This window comes from Urocampus carinirostris, chromosome 12 (assembly GCF_059441175.1).
Source record: "Urocampus carinirostris isolate Australia breed hairy pipefish chromosome 12, RoL_Ucar_1.0, whole genome shotgun sequence".
Classification (NCBI taxonomy): Eukaryota; Metazoa; Chordata; class Actinopteri; order Syngnathiformes; family Syngnathidae; genus Urocampus; species Urocampus carinirostris.
Genome location: NC_142360.1, coordinates 11,331,337 through 11,351,627, shown reverse-complemented (window position 1 = coordinate 11,351,627; position 20,291 = coordinate 11,331,337). Strand labels below are relative to the sequence as shown.

At 39.5% G+C, this 20,291-nt stretch overlaps 1 protein-coding gene across 3 annotated transcripts in view; it reads left to right on the top strand.

The window, feature by feature from the left end:
* LOC148354936 (actin remodeling regulator NHS-like) overlaps positions 1-20,291 on the top strand; it is an 88,969-nt gene that overhangs the window by 48,381 nt on the left and 20,297 nt on the right. For 2 of the 3 annotated variants that reach the window (XM_088349979.1, XM_088349978.1), the window contains exons 2-3: positions 13,791-13,937; positions 16,948-17,060. In XM_088349979.1, coding sequence (XP_088206105.1) covers positions 13,791-13,937; positions 16,948-17,060 — 260 coding nt within the window. Of the gene's footprint in view, positions 1-13,790; positions 13,938-16,947; positions 17,061-17,544; positions 17,608-20,291 lie in introns of all 3 variants that reach the window. The other variant, XM_088349980.1, reaches the window with a different exon arrangement.

Here is a 20,291-nt window from a genome sequence, read left to right as displayed (position 1 = left end):
ATACATAACTAAGTCTCTGAATGAATGATTGTCATTGATAACAACATATTGTACATTGTTAACAACAAGATTAGATGTGGCACTCTGGGATTAACATGTTATTAAGACTTGAAAAAGAAAGATAAAGATAGTAGAAAAAAAGGATGTTAGGATAAAAAGGCAAAACTATTTCCAAGACACTGCTAGGATACATGCCCAAGTTGTAAGTGCGTCAGAACTGTAGTGCAATAAAAAGTTTTGCAAAAACATTTAGGAGAGACATAATTCCAAAATAACTCAAGATATAAGATATCTCTAACCATTTATTTATACGTATGTTAGATGTATATTTTTGACACTTTTGTTCTCTTGTTTAAGTTGGTGATAGCCCTGCAAAAGAAACTGTTAGCCTGTTGTCATGATTACTGATGTGACTTACCTGTGCCCGCTCATTTGGCGCCAACTGCCGCGGATTCTGATTGGCTCCCTGTCAGTATTTGAACCCAGTCCTGTCTGTCCCCAGTTGTCAGTCCGTCTGCCAACCTCAGTGAATAGCCTTTTTCTACTCTGACTCCCAACTGTCCCGTTTTTGCTCCCCTCTGTCTCAGGCTACGACCTGTTTTGATCCTGACCACGTCTGCTCTTTCGTCCCGGCTTACGACCTCTTTTTGTCCCCGACTACGTCTACTCTCCCGTTCTGGCTTATGAATAGGTTTCCGACCCCGACTACGCCTGGCTCTCGCAGTCCCGGCTACCGACCCGTTTTTCCGTCCCTCGCTACGGAAGATCCACTTCCGTGTTCAGATCATAATCCGAATACAAGAGTGACTTACTTCGCGCATCCAGCGAACACCGGATTGTGGGCGCAGCCCTTCTTCTTTCCTTCAATAAAACTTGTGAGAAACGTAACACAATTGGGTCCTGTTTCCGTTCTGGACCTGACACCTGTTAGTCCTTATTTTGAGGGACCTGTAGCCTACAAATAATTTTACTTTAAAATTAATCCAAAAATCCTGTTTCCATGTTTGGACGAAAGATTACCATTAGGGGCGTGCCTACTTGTGCCGGTATGGCATGTTGTACAAAACTCCTCATTTCTTGCGTTGACTCGGCTTTGGCAACTGTCATGATGCCGACACACAGACACACACTCGGCAAGTGCTAATTCGGGATTCAATGCGTACAAGCTTTATTACTATATATTGTTACCAAACTAAAGAAAAGACTTAAACCGGTTCTGAGTTGTACCAGTTTATCTGAGGACGTAGCCCATTTTCGCAGCACTATGTCAAAATATGATTTCTGTCCTTGCAGTCATCGTCTACTTGTCAAGACTTTTTCCCCATCGTGCCGTGAGATTTTTGCGCCGCTGAAAAATACTTTCCCACAAGCAGGTCAGCGGCATGACATGACCGCCGCCCGTTTTCATTTATAGCATCTGCGTTACTCTAGCTAAAAGGTTGCTGGTCATTGTGTCTCTTCCAACCGCAGGGACATCCTTTTTTTCATCGCGGGCTCACATTTTCTTTGCTTTGGCTTCCACGCTCTGTCTGCTGGCCCTGCACAAAGCAGAGGCAGACGTTTATATAAGGACTTCTCTGTCTGTCCACTTGAGTACACGTGTTGACTTCAGGGTCATTTGTCAAATGTTTCCGATAGACAAGGAAAAAATTGTGACCCCTCAGCCGTTTTAGGTATCCTGATAAATAAACTTCTTTAGGGTTGACATTTTTCTTCTTTCCATGACAGAAAACATTGCAAGATCACAGGGAGTTGCACTTTTTAAATACCTTACCTTAATAACATTTGTTCAGACGATATGTCAAGAACCAGAACAGGATCAAGACCCAAACTTGTGAGGTTCTCACACAAGCCTTTTATTTTATGGGAAATGGTGAGTCATGCACGTTAGGCAGCGGTCTGGCGTGGAAAGACAGGAAGAGAGACCGACGACATCGATTCCAATTGAACGAGTTGATATCGGACAGATGGGGTCGATACCGGACAGGACAGGACAGACAGGATAGATAATGAATCAGGATATCGAAAATAAACATGAAAAACTAGACGGGAACAAAAACTGGAGAAGATAATAAACAGGACATAAATAGACGGAAACAAAACTGAAAACCGAAATTAAACAGGACAAATTAAACAGGAACAATACCGTACAGGCGGCAGTGGCTCAGGAGGTAGAGCGTTCCTCTTGGGATCAAGAGATCCCAGTTCAAATCCCGGCTCCTTCGTGTTACATGTCGAAGTGTCCTTGGGTAAGACACTGAACCCCCAATACCCCCAATAAGCAGGTTAGCGCCATACATGGCTGCACGGCCGCTATTGGGAAATGTGAAGCACACTGTCAAGCGCTTTGGGAAGTCATTGACTTGAAAAGCGCTATAGAAATGCAGATCATTTCATTTCATAACAGGACCGAGTCAAAACCCACGTCTTGTGGGGCAAAGGTTCGTTGACAGGCTGACAAAGGAAGCCTGAGAGCGATGAGCTTAAAATAGACAGAAAGCCAATCCCTAAACGAGCCGCAGCAGGCGCCGCATGGGTGGGGTCAATTGGGCGCCATGGCAACCGTGACACTCTCCAGGTGATATAGAGACCAATGTTGAGTTTGTATAATGTGGTGAGTTATTACAGAGGTAAAGCTGCAATGACTAAACTGTTAGAATAAACCAGTTACCACATTCAATGCCAAACACAAAAATCTCTTCTTCCCATTTGTCGGCAAATGAATGTGTTGTGTTGTCATCCATGATTATAATATGCAGGGTAGGATACTCTTGTAGACAAAATAATACAGCATACTACTGAAAATCAAAGCCAAAAATATGGACTTGACTTTCTTTTACTTATCCAGCAAGCGTGAGAACAGAGTCTGGATCAGCACCAGAGCCAAACTAAGTTCACATACCGGCCCTACATTGTATGTTTCTGCTTACATACATAAAAATAGGGCAGAATAGAGGTCTGTGATATGTTTCATGGTGGACTACATGTACTGTCCATGCAAGCAGGTGTGAATTCTTCAGTCCCGCGGGAGCATATTTCGGAAACGAAGGCTGCCAATCATTACAGACTTGCAGAGAGCAACCCCGGTCCAAATCCCGGGCGGGCCTCAAAAGTTTATTGCAGGAGATGAAGTGCCTGTTTGGAGAGGCTGGAATGGCCTTACCCTGCCCTCACCTGATTCTTTGATGTGGGAGAGGAGGTGGGCGGCGTGACCTCTGAAATGTGATGCCGAAACCTGGGAAAATTGACTGTGAGAGGGTTCTGACGCCAGTGCAAAGCTACAATCAAGCACTTAGCTTCCTCTAAACAAGGTATTTAATCACCTGCTTGACAGGTTGAAGGAGTCAATGGACTGATTAAAAAAGGTTTATCTTTTTAGCTTCAAATTACTTTAAACCTTCAGAATCATAGTCCCCTAGGCCTGCAAAGATTAGTCAACGTTATCAACAAAAATCAATAATGTAGGCGACAATGAATTCCAATGTCGATTATTGTAGCCAGACACGCTTTTCCAAGAGAGTGACGCATATCTGCATTAGTATAATCTTTATAGAGTCGCTCGTGTGCAATAGCGTCTCTGTCTCGAGCGATAACTTAAACATACAGAAATAGCGGTGTCAACATCAAAACTACCAAATATTTTAAGGTTTTGGAGCATTTTAGCCTGGATACGGTAAAAAAAAAGGCTACTAGCAGAGTTTGCAGTAAAGACCTTGCGTATCATGGCAGTAGCTTGGTGATGGACGCCGGCCAGTTGAACGAGATGGAGTCTGACTCACCTCGGTAAGATTCAAGTAAAGTTCAAGCCAAACAAGACAAGACAATCGTATCGGAAATTAAATGCATGAAGTCTGTAGAACAAACGTCACTTGATAAAACCCTTTAAAACAACGAACGTCAGTTGTTAAAACTGATTCCAAACAGAGGAGAATTGTCAAGCCCTTTTGTCACAAACTTTGCAGTTGACCACCAAATATACTTCACAAAATGCACATCATATTTGTTTTATTCACTGTACTACTGCTCCTATTGAGCCTGTTTTTTGATTGCGGGGATAAAAACAATGTTTACTTGATTTAAATTCATTATGCACTTACCTGAGTCTAAAAAATGGATAGAGGTTTATTTTTGGTTCTCTCTCTGTACTGACCAAGCTCTGTGCCGAATTGGTTCAAGATTTTTATTTGATTTTTGTATGAATTGCTACATTTCAAATTTAACTCGTTATAGGATGAATCCGTAAAGTTAAAACCTCTTATTGTTTTACAATTATCATACAATTAGATACTCTATTATACACTGAAACCAAAGAACAAACCCTCTTTAAAGGCTTAAGCATTTGTTTAACAGATCAAAGTTTCTCTATTATTTTATTTTTACGAATAAATACTTTACCATCATATGATAATTAGCAAGGAGACTGTTCAGCCAATGAGCATGGAGAACACACTGCTCTATGAAAATCCATACAGTAGCGAAACCGTGACAAGTAGTGAGTGATATTTTTTTTTCATTGAATTATTATAACTTAGGCCAGTACTACGTTATATTTGTTTGTTTTACCTATCCATCTGTAATTCTCTTCAAGGTATGAATTAATTGTTTTACCCTGGATTGCCAAATTTAACCTCATTGCATACAATGTTTACAATGTATCAATCACAATCAAGATATATCAATATAATGATCACAATGGTTTAACCCTCACAGCATAATAAATTAGTCAATGAATCTTGGTATAATCAGAATAGTAATATAAAATCACACCCACACAAAAAAGTTTGACCATCTGAGACTCTTTTATTGGCTCTCTCACCAAACTTAGCTCAAGCCACCCACAGGAAACGAGGAGGTCTTGTGAATGGAGTGCCTCAGGGCTCGTATATTGTCCCTTTCTTTTTCCTGGTAATCAATTTCACAAGCCCGTAGTCAAATTTATGGCATAGGAAATGTGTTCCGTTACGACCGCCAATCGCCCACTAAAGCCGCATGGAGGCATTAACATGACTTTAAGTTTTGTCGAATACACTGACGGGCTTGTAAATATCCGCACCCGAGTCGTATACCATGCAGATGGGCTGCAGGGTGTATGTACACCCTTTTTATGCAAATTATCTTGCCACATAGTCCGAACCGCATGACATCATTGTATCAGATATGCACGCCTATTACTTTTTGGGGAGATTTCCGTACACAATCATCTACCTTCACTTGACTGGGTGTGAGCTCAAAGCGGATTAGAGGGCCAACGGGGTATTTTTGTTATCATTCCACCAGACTCTGCTGCTCTTTACATTTTACTAATCAGACCTCGGAAAGACTTTTGCTAGCTTTTCGGCGATATGGGAAGCGAGTCCTGATGAAAATCTTTAAGCTCTGACCGTTTAGCGCTGCCAATGAGTCACTTTTCGTCGGCTTCAGTCTTGACATTTAAGCACAGGATGATGTCACATCAGCCAGGAAAAATACTCAAAGCTAAGAACAAGCTAAGTAGTACAATGCTGAAAGTTCAAGTAAAAAAATTGTTTAAAAATAAAATTATTATCTTTTTGAGTATATTTTCTTTTTCCACTGACTGATGTTTTTTTCTTATTTTAAATTTGACTACCTTTTATGATTTACTTTAAGATATACTTTAAAGACAGCTTAAACTTAACTTTTTTATGATTTGCCATAAGAATTATATAAAAGAGAGTTTTGCTACATTATTTAACATATTTCATCATTTATTAGAATATGTATTTCTATTAAGATAAGAAAATCTTGTCAGATAAACGGCTATTCTTTTTATTATAAATGAAAAAATGGTTAAGCACGTAGCAATGCGTCATATAAAGATTTATCAAAATTATTATTAGATTTTTATTATTTTTTGTTGATTATTTATTCAATTATTTAAATAGGAAAATAACTAATTACGATAAGATAATAATTGTTTTTGAAATAGATTAGTTTCATTAAAAATAACCCTTGAAAAGAAGGGTACAATAAGCAAAATTGTATTTTAAGTAAAAACAATATGTCCAGCATAAAAAAAATATGCTTTTTGTTTGTGTGTTTGTTGCAATGCAAAACGTGGATAAACACAGAAGATAAAACCATTCAAATATTTGATATTTCACCATAAACATTTCAACTAAAACTATTTTATAAATAAATACATATAGCAGTGTTAACGCTGAATATAGCACCTACTTTAATGACAATGTCGTTTCTTGGCACCAATATGTTGTAAGAGCTTTAACTCACTGCCCCTGCATAAGATAAAGCCCATAATACTGGATTGATGAGTTTAATAAAGGAAGGAAGGAAATGTTTGTTGTTTTATCCTAATATAGCCTCAAATCAGTTAAATTTAAATTTAGCTCAGCTCAGTTATACGGTGATTTATTCTCTACAGACCAGGCTAACAACCAGGCTAACATCTGCAGAGATAATTCTGGTACTTGTGAAAAATAAAGTTTTATAGTATTCCCATGGTCTTTCTTGATATGATGCATTATTTTAATTCTCCTGCATTACAGTTTTACATACAGGTAATATTTTCAACTCTTGAAAGTCTGTTGACTATAAAATTGCAGCAGTCATTTTACAGTCATTCAAGTAGTAAATTTATTGCTGTTAGGCCATGTGTTTTATTGCTACGCCAATGAAGAATGCTTGTCTAAGGGGCGGACACGTGGGCCTTTGGAGATGACCATCTCATTTAGAGGTTCAGATTCTCTGGTAATGGGCTGAGATATTTACGGGACCAGAAATACAGCACCAGACAGTCTCTCCTCTAGTCTCCTTATATCTCCTATGCTGGGGTCATAGCCTGCCTTGGTGGGCCACTGCTAATGCCAGTTGTGTATTCCTTTTTTTGTTTTACTGCTACAAATCATACAAGACAGACACATTATGTATTCCCATCATTTGTTCACCGTCATCCAAACAAGTCAATCAACAGCTTGCAGATTGTTCTTATATATATTTTATATTGTTCTTTATGGAGGATCAATGTAAAGCAATAAACAGATAACACGGACACACTGGGATACTTCTTTGCACTTAGAAAATTCCCGGAGTAGCATTTACTTTCACTTGCCACATTTAAAACAGAATGTAAACATTTCTGTGGTCCTGCTTGGGAAGTAACATTTTTAGTCCTTTAATCATTATTATGGAATTTGTAGGAAGGCAGGGTGTGAAAGAAATTTTTTGTAATACTTTCATAGTAAGCTGGTCCGCAATAATCTCCCTGGCTTTCTTCCTTTTCCTAATAACGTGATCTTTTTATTTTATAATATCTTTCACATCTTCAGAAAACTCCATGAGGAGCTGTTGTTCAGCGGCCGTCAGAATCAATGCGCAACATGTTTCTATTTTCCGATCTGTGATTCTTAGATTGAGCTTATTCATAATTATCACAACTATCTACATAGCCGTGCCTTTTCATCCCGCTCTGCAAAAGTGCGACCGGCTTAACCGTCAGTTGACCATCAGTTTTTCTGGAGCCGCATGCTCTTTGACACTCCCTAGTGGCTCTTTGGCCCATCTTCAAAAATAATTGATGGAAAATTATGTTGTTTCTGTAAGAGGAAAAACATGACACAAACATTTTTAACGTTTTCTAATATAGATATAACAATATACAGTATAATCATACAGTTAGTAATGCCTTCGTTCTAAGGCTTATATAAATGTTTACATTTCTTGTAACTCCAAACTTGTTTTTCTCTTTTTTGGGTCCAATATGGCTCTTACATCATTTTGCGTTTCCATCTCCTGGGTTGAACCAGGATGCACTGGCCAGAAAAGATCAAGTTGCACATATTCAGTTAGCCTGGATTTCTTTATTCCTCTTTTGTGCAATAACCCCCCGGGAAAACAGTGGAAATGATGATAATTATAATAATAACAACAACAAATATTTCGACTTGTGTTACTAATCATTGTTTAGAGATGGTTGTAGATTTGAGATTTGAGGAATATCGTTTTGGTAGAAGAAAAAATAAAGGAAGTTAATTAAATTAACTCAATCCATGCGGCGAGTCTCTATATTTTTACAAGAAAAGCCCTTTCTTGGTCATGTTTTTGTTGTTTTAAAATTGGACCTTCGACTGAAGCAATTTTAACATTAATACCAATCTTTATCTTCATGATTGTCCCTGCTGAAAAATTCACATCTGAAAGTTTTCGCTTTGATATTGAAAGGCAAACAATAGATAAATTGCGCACAAGTAATCATCACCGATGAAGCCTTTGGTGGTCCTCCATTGCGGTGCGAGCACCGTTTTGGATTAACTCCTGCAAACAGATTAGGGAGGGCGAGGTCAGAGGGGGAGCGGCAGCAGATGTTGCAGCATTGTTGAGCTCGGGGGAGGTCGCACGGGACGAGCACAGGATGGGCAGGGTGGGAGGTGCATTGGAGTTCAAAGCCTGACTCCGACCTCAAGGTAATTGCGCACCTTTCTTTTTTTCTACTCAACTCCCGAGACGACTCCCCGCTGCGTGCGTATATGCCTAGCACAGCTCGTCTTTTTCCCGGCATGCCGGCGCCCGGTAAAAAATGTCGGTGCGCGCCGGTGTCGGGGGGTTTGGCCCCGCTCCCATCGGGGAAAATTACAAGGCTGAGGTGCAGCCTGACGTCCCGCCTCCTCCTCCAGGCCCTTATCTTCCTCAATGCCAGGCAAATGAGGAAGAGGAGCCAAGATCATCTCAGGACGGGGCTTGAGATTATAGCTCATGTGGGTGTCAAACAACTACTGTTGGCAACATAAAGTCATTACCGTGTTTACCAGCACACCTAAAAACACGAATTATTCCAGAAATGTAAAAGTGCGTCCTATAACCCGGTGCTCCTGGATAAGATTAGAAATGCATACAGTATTGTTCGTGTGCATTACTACACGAGGTTTTATGGCATACTACCGTATTTGTGCAGTGATTTATCAATTGATGAACATTGCTGTCTTCAATCGCAAAAATGAATATGCAACGCCAATCGGTAAAAGCGCCGGACCGCCAGTGATTCCGATGACTTATGAAAAGCTATTCGATTTTATATCATTATAACAGTATTTTTACTCACAGTGCCAGAAACTAATGTTAAAGAATGGAGAAAGTCTCCTGAAAGTCCGATTCATCATCAGGGGCGGGAACCTATGGCCCGCAAGCTATATATGGCTCTTTTCATGAGTACATACATAGAAGTTGTGCAACAATTTATTGTAGATTTACAGAGATCTTATAATTGCATGTGCATAGCTGAGGCAATAACCATTAAAAGGAGGGTGTGTTCCAATATATATATATATATATAGGATACAATTTTCTCTACAGTTAACGGTAAAGGTGTGACACCCACATGCCACGTTTTGGCTGTAAATCGCTAACTAATCCTGTATATGGAAGCTCACTCAGCATATAATGTTCATAATTTAGAAAATTTTAGAATGAAAAGCAAGAGAACAAACTGAAAACACCCAGAAGCTCTGGCAAAGCATTTAGAGCACTTTGTTTGGGTGAGCGGTAGGAATTGTTGGAACTATACATAGGATAGGACACATTCAATCTTTCTCCTTGCCCAGAGCCGTCTGCACTAAAGGTAAACACATTGGTATCCTCGTTTGCAGTATTTTGTGACATTTTTATGAAATAACTTTGCTCGCATTTGGTTTTGAAAACATTATTTAGAAAACATGTCAAAATGAGCCTCAACACTCTTCACTTGCGGGGGGAGGCACATTTTAAGTGATATATTTATATTGCCATGGGACACAGGCTCTGGCATGACTATTATTTCATAAATTTGATCAACTTATCAAACGTCACATTCTAAAAGTGAAAAAATGTGCTTTAGTCTGTAGAGTGGGTTTGGTGGTTTTGTTGTAGTTTGTCGTAAAATATATTGTGTGGCTCTCTTAAAAAAAATTAAATATATTTGCTTTTATGGGTCTTTGGGGCGGGCGGCACGGTAGATGAGTGGTTAGCAGTTCTGAGGTCATGGGTTCAAATCCAGCTACCAGCCTTCCTGTGCGAATTTTGCATTTTCTCCCCTTGCTTGCGTGGCTTTTCTCAGGGCCTTCATGTTTCCTCCCACATTCCAAAAACATGCAAGTCAGGTTAATTGTCCCTCTGTGCTAATGTGCAAGTGAGTTGTCTGTCTCCGTGTGCCTTTCGATTGTCTGGCATCCAGTTCAGGGTGTCCCCTGCCCACTGCCCGAAGATGGCTGGAATGGGCTCTAGCACCCCCGCAACCCTACTGAGGATAAGCGGTGCAGATAATGGATGGATGAGTGGCTCTTTGGGTCAAAAAGGTTCCTGACTCCTGAGATACACCAAAGAGTTGTTCCCCTTCTCGTGCTTTTTTTGTGTTTCTTTATTTCTTTAAGGGCAACTTTCTGTTTTTTATACACCCTAATGTTAGTTTTTGTCACTGCGGGAAAAACGTATTGTGATAATGAGATAAAAATTAAGGCCTTTTCATATGTCATTCCTATCACTCGTGGTCTTGTGTTTAGGTTTTGGTGCTCTCGCTGTCGTGGCCCGAATGTGATTCCCATTGCATACAATGTTTGTTGATTCTGGTCTGCGACACTTATCAACTGATCAATAATTGCACTAATTTGGTGAGCCTTATAGGCCGGAAAATACGGCTACTTCAATTCAACTCAATGAGAACAAAGCACTTACTTTTGACTGGATGACCAAGATGTCAGTACGCTGATATGCTGTTGTTGTTTTTTTGCAGCTAAAAACAGCTGACCGTAAAAGCTAGCAAAAATATTTCAGGACGTCACACTCTTTTCACCGTTGATAACATTGGATTTTTAGGACCATAATGGAAGTGAAAAACACTGCTCATGTCGAAAATCACTTGTGCGGGCATGAGCGAGAGTCAAAAGGTCAACTCCCGGCAGGGAGGCCAGATGTGCTGTTACAACAACATTAACCACGTGAGCAGTCATGTGCAAAAGCCAACAAAAAAACAACATCACGCTGACGCCTGTTTATGTTGTCTTGTGCAGTAGCCGCACTGTCCAGAGGGTGGCAGCAGCATCATTTTAGTGCAGGGGTCTCCAGTGTGGTGCACGCAGGCACCAGGTAGTCCCTTAAGATCACCTGAGTACCCCACGGACTGGTTCTGAAAATATATCATGGGTTATTGTGATTTTCCAGGAAATTTGATTTCTAACTGGCATGATGATAAGGGGTTGACTGAGCCTGTTTTAACCTCTAATAATTAAAACCTGGAAATAACACAATACAAATACAAGTACCGTATTTTCCGCACTATAAGGCGCACCTAAAAGTCTTAATTTTTTTCAAAAGCTGACCATGCGCCTTATAATACAGTGCGCCTTATATATGGCTCAATATTAAATTTGCAAGGTCTCGCAACTTACGCAACAGCCGCCGACTCGATTTTCCCCCGAAGGCGAAGTCGTTCGCGGTGTATGCTGGGATTTATATACCGGCGTTTCATTGGCTAACCAATGTGTCAATCATCATTTGAATCGATCGCTATTGGCTAAAGTTATTCGGAGCCTCGGATTGGCTAGAGGGCCAAAACAAACCCTGCAATTGGCCGAAAAAGATGTGTCAATCATCCGTTAAATCGATCGCTATTGGCTGAGGTTATTCGGAGCCTCGGATACGCTAGAGGGCCAAAACAAACCCTGCAATTGGCCGAAAAAGATGACTGAATGGCAAGCTTGCTAATCTACGCCATAAAGAAACATGTTTCATTAGTCTGTATTTATAAATATTTTACTCTCCTGGATTTACTACACTCACGGTTGTAAGAAGACCATGATTGCGTATCATTATTGAACGTGAGAACTTAGGTGAGCTATGCGGCTTTATATTTTCCCGGTATCTTGTTTTAGAACGATCTTGATGTTGCTGTGATGAGTTGAGTGAATTAAACTCAATTCCAAGTGTTTATTGTCATATGCACAGTAAAGTTGCGAGCGAAAAAGAAAATAGAAACTAAGGAATGGTTGGCATTTCTTGAATTCCAAGACTTTAACCTTCCGAATGATATTTGAAATGACGCATTTAAGTGACATCGTACGGAAACCGCATCCGCACGTGTCCACGACACGTATTTGCTTCTTTGCAAGCTTTGGGAATGTTAAGGGGGTAATCAGTTGGACTGAATCATCTGACTGTTTTGTCGACGTTCCCATTGTAGCGCCTTATAATCCGGTGCGCCTTATCTATGGAAGATATAGGACCAAAAACTATTTTTTGGGGGTGCGCCCTATAACCCGGTGCGCCCTATAGTGCGGAAAATACGGTACCATTCTAGCAATTAGATGCAAATTGGTAGCCTTTTGTGCTACTCAGTACCAAAAAGTATCTCTTAGCTTAAAAAATGTTGGGGACCTCTGTTTTAGTGGGTCAAAAAGTATGGAGGACCAATTCTGCCGTATGTAGAAAAATGTGTAATAAATACAAACGATGCAATTTATTCATTATTAGTAGTTTTTTTTCATGAATTTTGTTGTGAATCTGATCGTGTATATTTTAACAACAGAATGTTATTCAAATAAGGAGGCTGCTTAGTTGCCTGAAATTTTCACGTATTGTTTCATTCGTGATGAAGATAGGCATTGCAGTTGATTGGTGCACTTGTCCATCCACCAATAAGTAAAAATTTCAGCCAGTTTGACCCGCCCCCTATTTGAATAACATTTTGTTGCGTTAAAATACAAAAAAAAAACACAAAAAATACACGACTACATATTCACCAAAATACATGATAAAATACAAGAAAAAATACATAAAAAATAAAAGACACAACAAAATACATGACAAATTATATGACAAAATACACACAAATAATACATGATAAAATACGGGACACAATATGCATCAAAATAACCGACAAAGTACACCAAAAATACATGAGGAAGTAAGTAACTGACAAAATACCCGAGAAAATAAATGACCAAATATACAATAAAATACTGATGAATAACATAAAAAATACACGAAAAATTCATGACTAAAAGCATGACAAAATACACGAAAAAAAATATGCCGTAATGTATTAAAAATATGTATATTTGAACAAATTGTGTTGATTCATATACCGTATTCAGGTATCATGTGAATTATTTATGTGTTCATTTCTAAGTATTGAGAACCCAAATGCGTGACGTTTCTCACTCAAGCCTTTTATTTTAAATGAGGAGTCATGCACGTTAGGCTGCAGTATGGCGTGGACTTACAGGAAGTCAGATACCGATGAGATCGATACCAATTGCCCGAGCAGATATCGGACAGATGTCGTCGATAACGGACAGGACGGGACAGACAGGATTGATATCGAAACAGGATATCAAAATTAAACAGGACAAACTAGACGGGAATGAAAACTGGAGAGAATAATAAACAGGACGAAAATAGACGGGAACGATACCGGACAGGAAACGCAGGCAGGAAACCGGACAGAGTCAAAACCCACGTCTTGCGGGGCAGAGGTTCGTTGATAGACTGACAAAGGGAGAGTGAGTGCATTGAGCTTAAATAGAAGTGAAACCAATCTGTCAACGAGCCGCAGCTGGTGCCACACGGGCGGGGCCAATTGGGCGCCATGGCAACCGTGAGAATATTTGTAGGTATTTAACTTTTCTACATTTACTTCTACAATAGATAGGATCGGTCCTCCATACGAAAGTAGTTCCTGATGTCGTTGTAAATCAGGCAATCCATCAACTTATTTTTAATTGTTTTTCTTTCATTGAAAATCTCCGGTGTAGAAGATGACCTAATATTCGTATTCTTATTCTTTTCAGCCGTGTCGGACTTGGACGTGGAGAGTAAGCTGACGTGTCACTTCCGGGCGCCCTGGCACAAGCAGAGAAACATCCTACGCCCGGCCACACGCCCGCCATGTCTGCAAGACATGCACAAGGAAGCCCATCTCTGGCAAATGCGCGCAGGTAACAACCATACACTAATACTAAACAGTCTATCCCAACCTTCAGACATTTTGGTTTTAAATGGACACTGAAAAGATCTTTCGCCATTGTTGTATCATACACCAGGAATTATTATGTATTTCTTTCACTTTCCGTAACTTCTTAAAAAAAATGTCTTGTTCATAGTAAATAGAAGTTTGCACTTTATTCTAGTGTAGTTCATGGCAATGATGTTTTAAAAATATTTTTTTCGAGTCGATGTTATAAAGTTGCATTTTTCCCCCTTTGAAGTGAAATTAGCCTTCTTTTCTTAAAATGTTAATTATAGGCTTCTGGCACCTGAATAATCCCAACTTTTCATTTAATGTTTATATAAGGTTCGTCTTTTGTACCGTTGGGATTTAAAGACCCATAAGAAAATATTATTGCAGTCATATTATGTTCGTCACGTACAATTATATTCCCTTGATTGTATGTGCGATTCAACATATTTGGCGCGTAGCATTAGCTCAGGAGGTAGTGCGCTCGTCTTGGGATCAAAAGGTTGTAGGTTCGATTCCTGGCTCTTACATGTTGAATGAATCTCTAATGCCTCTTATAGCAGGTAATTGCCTTGCATGCCTGATTCTGCTATCAGTTAGTTAGTGTGTAAAAGGGAAACATGTGATGAAAATTGTTAAGTACTTTGACTTGAAAAGCCCTAAATAAATGCAGACAATTTACATTTATACATTGCCCTGAGTTTTGCCCCACTCCCCTGCTTTAGGGTGGTTCTTTCCAAAAATGGTGAGCAACCGCCTCTTGACTAGCTGATCTTTAATGCCACCTAGCGGGCACAGTGACTACTGCAGTCTTTATCCCAAAATGTGGGAAAACTTTAAAACTCCGTTGATATATTGAAGATTAAAAATAATGTTCTAATTAAAATGTTCTGCGTACATTTAAATGTTATTTTCCCATTTTTCTTGTTAATCATGTTTCAACAAACATCTCGTGAAAAAGAACACCTAGAAAGGATCACTGGTTAAAACTAAATATTTATCAAAGACCCATTCCCAAAACATCTGCGTATGCTTTTGTAAATTTAATTTCTGTAATTATAAAAAGTTTATTCACATTTTTTTTTATGCTGTATTCTGATTTTGTGGCCTTGGGGTTAGGGCACCCCAGGACTGGGAGGTTGCTGGTTCGAGCCTCGGCTGGGTCATACCTAAGACTTACAACATTGGTACTCATTGCCTCCCTACTTGGCGCTCTGCATTAGGGGTTGGAATTGGGGGGTTTGGTCGCCCCAACGAGATGTTCCAACACATCAGTTGGGTTGAGCGAGGGGGCTGGGAATCCCCTCTTCTGTATCAATCTCCCAGAAAGAGTCAAAAATGTGAATGTTTTATTGACTCTAGCCACTTCCTACTAGGGGGTAATACTGTAATACTTTTGGTTTCAAGTGTATTTATTTTAGAATTTATTAATGTGCAATGTATTTTTCTTAAGTTTTAAAAACATTTTGCTTTTTTTATTTATGGTTTTAATTTGTGTGTGTGTACATCCTGTCATTACACAACAGTGATCGATTTTTTTTTTTTAAAGGTGGGGTGCGGAATTTGAAAACTTAAGGCTGTAATCATGACTTTAAGCCACAGGATGGAAGCAGAGTAACACATGATTTGCGTGCATTTCTTAGACATGCTCGGATAAATTCGTCTTGATTTTCATCTTTTTGGGGAATTGTTCTGCCCTAAAAAGGCCTGATAAACAGGTGAACTCAGTTGTGCATTATTATTATTATTATTACTACTTCTTAGAGAAAATATTTAATTTTAAACTTTTTATGGACACCTTAAATGACGCACCCTACTTTTAAATATTTAATCTCATGTTTTGTTTCATGGCCAAGTATTTCATGCTTTGTATTTCAAATAGGTAGTGTTATAATTTTATATTTTCAATCATTAAATTCCAAATGACAAAACCAAAATTTAAACAGATGACACAATCTTTTATAGAAAAATTGTGGAATATTTAACCACCGGATAATGTTGTAAATGGTGTAGTGCAACTGAAAACAAGTGCTACAAAGCACAAGTAAATATAAATGGTAAATGTTAAATGGACTGCATTTATATAATGCTTTACCATTTACTGAGGACATCCAAAGTGCCATCCTATCGGAGGCATTGGGGGTTCCGTGCCTTGCCCAAGGACATTTCAACATTTTGACCCAAAGGAGCTGGGAATAGAACCTGCGATCTCTTTGGTGGCAAACCAACTGCTCTACCTCTCGTGCACCCCTGACTCTCGTGCTTCTCTTTTTCTCGTTATGTTTACAATTTTAAGCAAATCCAGTAGTTTTGTGGTGCACAAAGGCATGGAAGGCAAGGAAGAATACAAACTACGGTGATTCAAAATGACCAAGCTGCACCTTTTTTTTTCTAGTTACTTGCACAACATAGTGCAACTTCTCAAGCGAGAATAAGGGTTTTGGTTTTGGAGTGTCAACTCCCGTTAGCTCAAGCTCATCCATCCATCCATTATCTGCACCGCCTCCCCTCCGTAAGGTCGCGGGGATGCTGGAGCCCATCTTTGGGCAGGGGACACCCTGAACTGGTTGCCAGCCAGTCACAGGGCACACGGAGACCGACAACTCACTCGTTCATTCACACCTAGGGACAATTCGGACCGACCAATTAACCTGACACGCATGTTTTTGGAATGTGGGATGATACCGGAGTGCCCGGAGGAAACCCCCGCAAGCACGGGGAGCACATGCAAGCTCTACACAGGGGGTTCGATCTCATGACCTCAGAACTGTGCCGCACACGCGCTAACCACTGCGCCGCTGTGGTGCCCTAGTTGAAGCTCATGATTTGTAAAATTAATTCAAATTTCTTAACCTACAAATATTAAATGAAATACAAGTTTACATATTAGATTATGTGTTTTTGCTCATTATTCAAATCATTTCATATTATTCTTTAACTTGAAAAGATAAACAAAAAACAAGTTGTTTTCATGTCTTTGTCTTTGGCAGAAGGTCAGAGGCGGAGAGTGAGCGTGTCCATCTCGGCCCTGCCGCCTATGCCCATGTACCCATCCACGCCCGGGTCCACCAGAGAAGCCAGGAATGGGTTACGCTTGACGGCGGTGAGAAGAATTACCACTACAACTCCCACTCCTAACAATCACAGAAACACAAACACACCCACCATAAACCTGCTCAGTTCGCCATTTGTGTCCTGTCATCTCCCTTTGTTGATGGATGTGTCTGTGTTAGTGCTCCCCCTGCTGGCCTAAAACAGTGTACCATTAGCAAAACAATCCTGCCTTGACGTAAACGTTTGATTTGGAACTCCAAACGCTCGATACTGAAATCATCTTTCCTACCCTTGAGAACAGAAATGCCATGAATTAATTCAAGTGACTAAAATAAACTTTTTCATGGAAAAGTCACAGTTACAAGTTACTGTTAAAAAAGCTAGAAAGTGATGCTGACTTTCTTCATTAAGAATAGGAAACAATTCACAAAACCAGCAAGGCTCGCCTGTCTTGTCACGTTTGATACATGCTTCTTATTTATTTTCTTTCTTTGTACTTTTTTGTTGTCATTGTCATTGTTGGTTTCATTCAGCTCCCCAGTTCCCGCCCGCCCTCTCCCACCGAATGTTGCCACTTCTCCCCCTGGAACAGAAAGGTAACACAGTACACCTCCCTACCCGTGCACCCCTGACTCACTCGCCTCTCACTTTCTCGTTATGTTCACAATTTCGGGTAAATCCAGCAGTTTTGTGGTGCACAAAGGCATGCCGCCCACTTCCTGTCCACTCAGCTGTCCCTTCTCCTCCTCCTCCTCCTCCTCCTTTTTTCAATCTCGTACAATCGGCCGCAGTTGCTCCCCGTCTGACTCTTTTTAAGTCGGGAGAAGTTTCCAAGGAGATCTTTTGTTGCGTTTGAGTTTTTGTGTGCGGGTGTTGTCGGGAAGCACAAAAAGGGGGCAGGGCTGGCATCCAAGTGTGTGTGGGGGCGTGATGTATTGGGGAGCAAGAAGCTCTTGGACCTTTTGGGAATGGCTCGAGGTAAGTACTTGCAAATGTGAGGAAATAATTCTTCCAGTTGGTTAAATTGAATTGAATGGTCTTTATTGTCATTGATATCAACATAGTGTACAATGAGATAAGACATGGCACTCCAGGGTAAACATGTATTAAAGACTTTCAATAGAAAAATAAGATAAAAGACTATCAGGTTAAATAGTCAAATATATTCACTAAGTAGTGCTTAGAGGCTAACCTAAGTTCTATTAATATAGCGCAATGAAAAGTGTGTGCATCGATAGTGCTATAAAAGGTAGTGCAATAACATTATGCAGCAACAAAACAAATCCCAAATAAGCCCCAAGATAGCTTTTTTTACAGGTCTGTGCACTCATTTAGCGTGGTGATGGCCCTGGGGAAAAAAACTGTCTCTTAACATGTTAGTCCTTGTTTTAAGGGACCTGTTACGCCTACCAGAGGGTACCAGCTAAAAGTGGTGGCGGCCAGGGTGAGAAAAGTCTTTTATAATGTCGATGGCTCTGCTGCGGTATCACAAGCCGGCAATGTCTTCTGGGCAGTGTTGATTACTTTCCGTATGTTTTTCTTGTTCGTTGCCAAATGGCACCTAACAATTTATTTATTTATTTAAAACAACTGACACATTTGTCTTTATTTCTGAAATTGAGTCTAAAAGTGTGCCTCTTTTCTATTATTTTAACATTTTTGAAATATTTAGCGATAATTGTTAATTATATTTGGATAATATTTTTTATTTTTTCAGGATTCAAGATTGTCTTTATTGTCAATAACATAAATATGCCACTCCACATTTTCTTTACAACCCTGCTGATAAAAGAAGTTTAAAATAGGATACAATAAAAAGCAAATGTGTATATAAAAATATATATTTTTATGCATTTTAATCATGTGTATTAATTACAGTTTTTACACAATACAGTATTTAATTAAGTATTTTTCACATTTTTTCATATAATACTTGTTTGTATTAATATTCATTTTCTGTCTTTAAATTATGCATTCATTTTTTACGTTACATTTTTTGATAAAACGCCTCAACTGACACATTGATGTCGATACCGTTTTAGTCAAATAGTTTTACTCTTTTTCAATAATTGTAGTTTTAGTTTTCTACTGAAACTGTGTATTTTTTACTTATTTATACTATTTTCATGCATGCTGTTAATATTTATTAATTTTGTGTTTTTTTTTTCAATGCTGTATTAAAAAAAATGTGTTTTTCACAGTATTTTACTTTAATAATTGTTACTATTCTAATTCTGTCTTTAGTTTTTTTCCTGCATATTTGATGCTATGTTTACATTTAATTCTTAAATGTTAAGATTTTGGGCGGCATGCTTGGCGCGTCCACGGCACACTTCTAAGGTCATGGGTCTAAATCCAGCTACCGGCCCTCCTGTGTGGAGTTTGCATGTTCTTCCCGTACTCTCATGGGTTCTTTCCCACATTCCAAAAACATACATGTCAGGTTAATTGGCCGGTCGAAATTGTCCCTAGGTGTGAGTGAGCGAGTGAGTGGTCTGTCTGTGCCCTGCGACTGACTGGCAACCAGTGCAGGATGTCCCCTGCCCATTGCCCGAAGATTGCTGGGATGGGCTCCAGCCCCCCCGTGACCTTACTGAAGATAAGATGTGCAGTTAATGGATGGAGGGATGTTTAGATTTTTATTCTGATACAATTTTTTTCACTTCTGGTGGGAAAATATTCAAGTACAGCCTCTTGACTCTTTTGAATTGAGGAGAGATGGAGGGGAGGGGAAGGTTTTTTTTGTCCCAGATGGTCTTGGCGTGACCAAGACATTCCTTAGCTGCATGTTGCCATGCTGAATGCGCATTTGCGGCTTGTTAGCGTGTCAACAAGAAAACAGGACGTCTTCCACACTCGTATTAAGTTCTGGCCAACAGACTGCCAAAGCTCTAATTTTTGTTTCTGCGCATTTGATTCATGCATGAAAAATTTCAAATAGACACAGCCCTTTGTTACGATTCTAGATGAAAAAAAAATCTCCAGGGCAGGATGAAAACAGAAATCAACTGGAGACAGTTGAAAAAACATGAAAAGAGGAGTGAACTTTTGTGCTAAACACAGCTCTTTTTAACATTGTCGTTAAAATTACAATTGTCTTTATTGTCGTGGATAACAACTCAATACAACGAGATTAAATGTGGCACTCAAGGATAAACACGTAATAAAATACTATAAAGATAAAGAAACAAGTCAAAGATAATGTCGATATAAATAGGCAAAAATGTTTGTAAGGTAGTGCTTGAAGACTGGCCAAAGTTGAACAACAGTGCAATAAAAT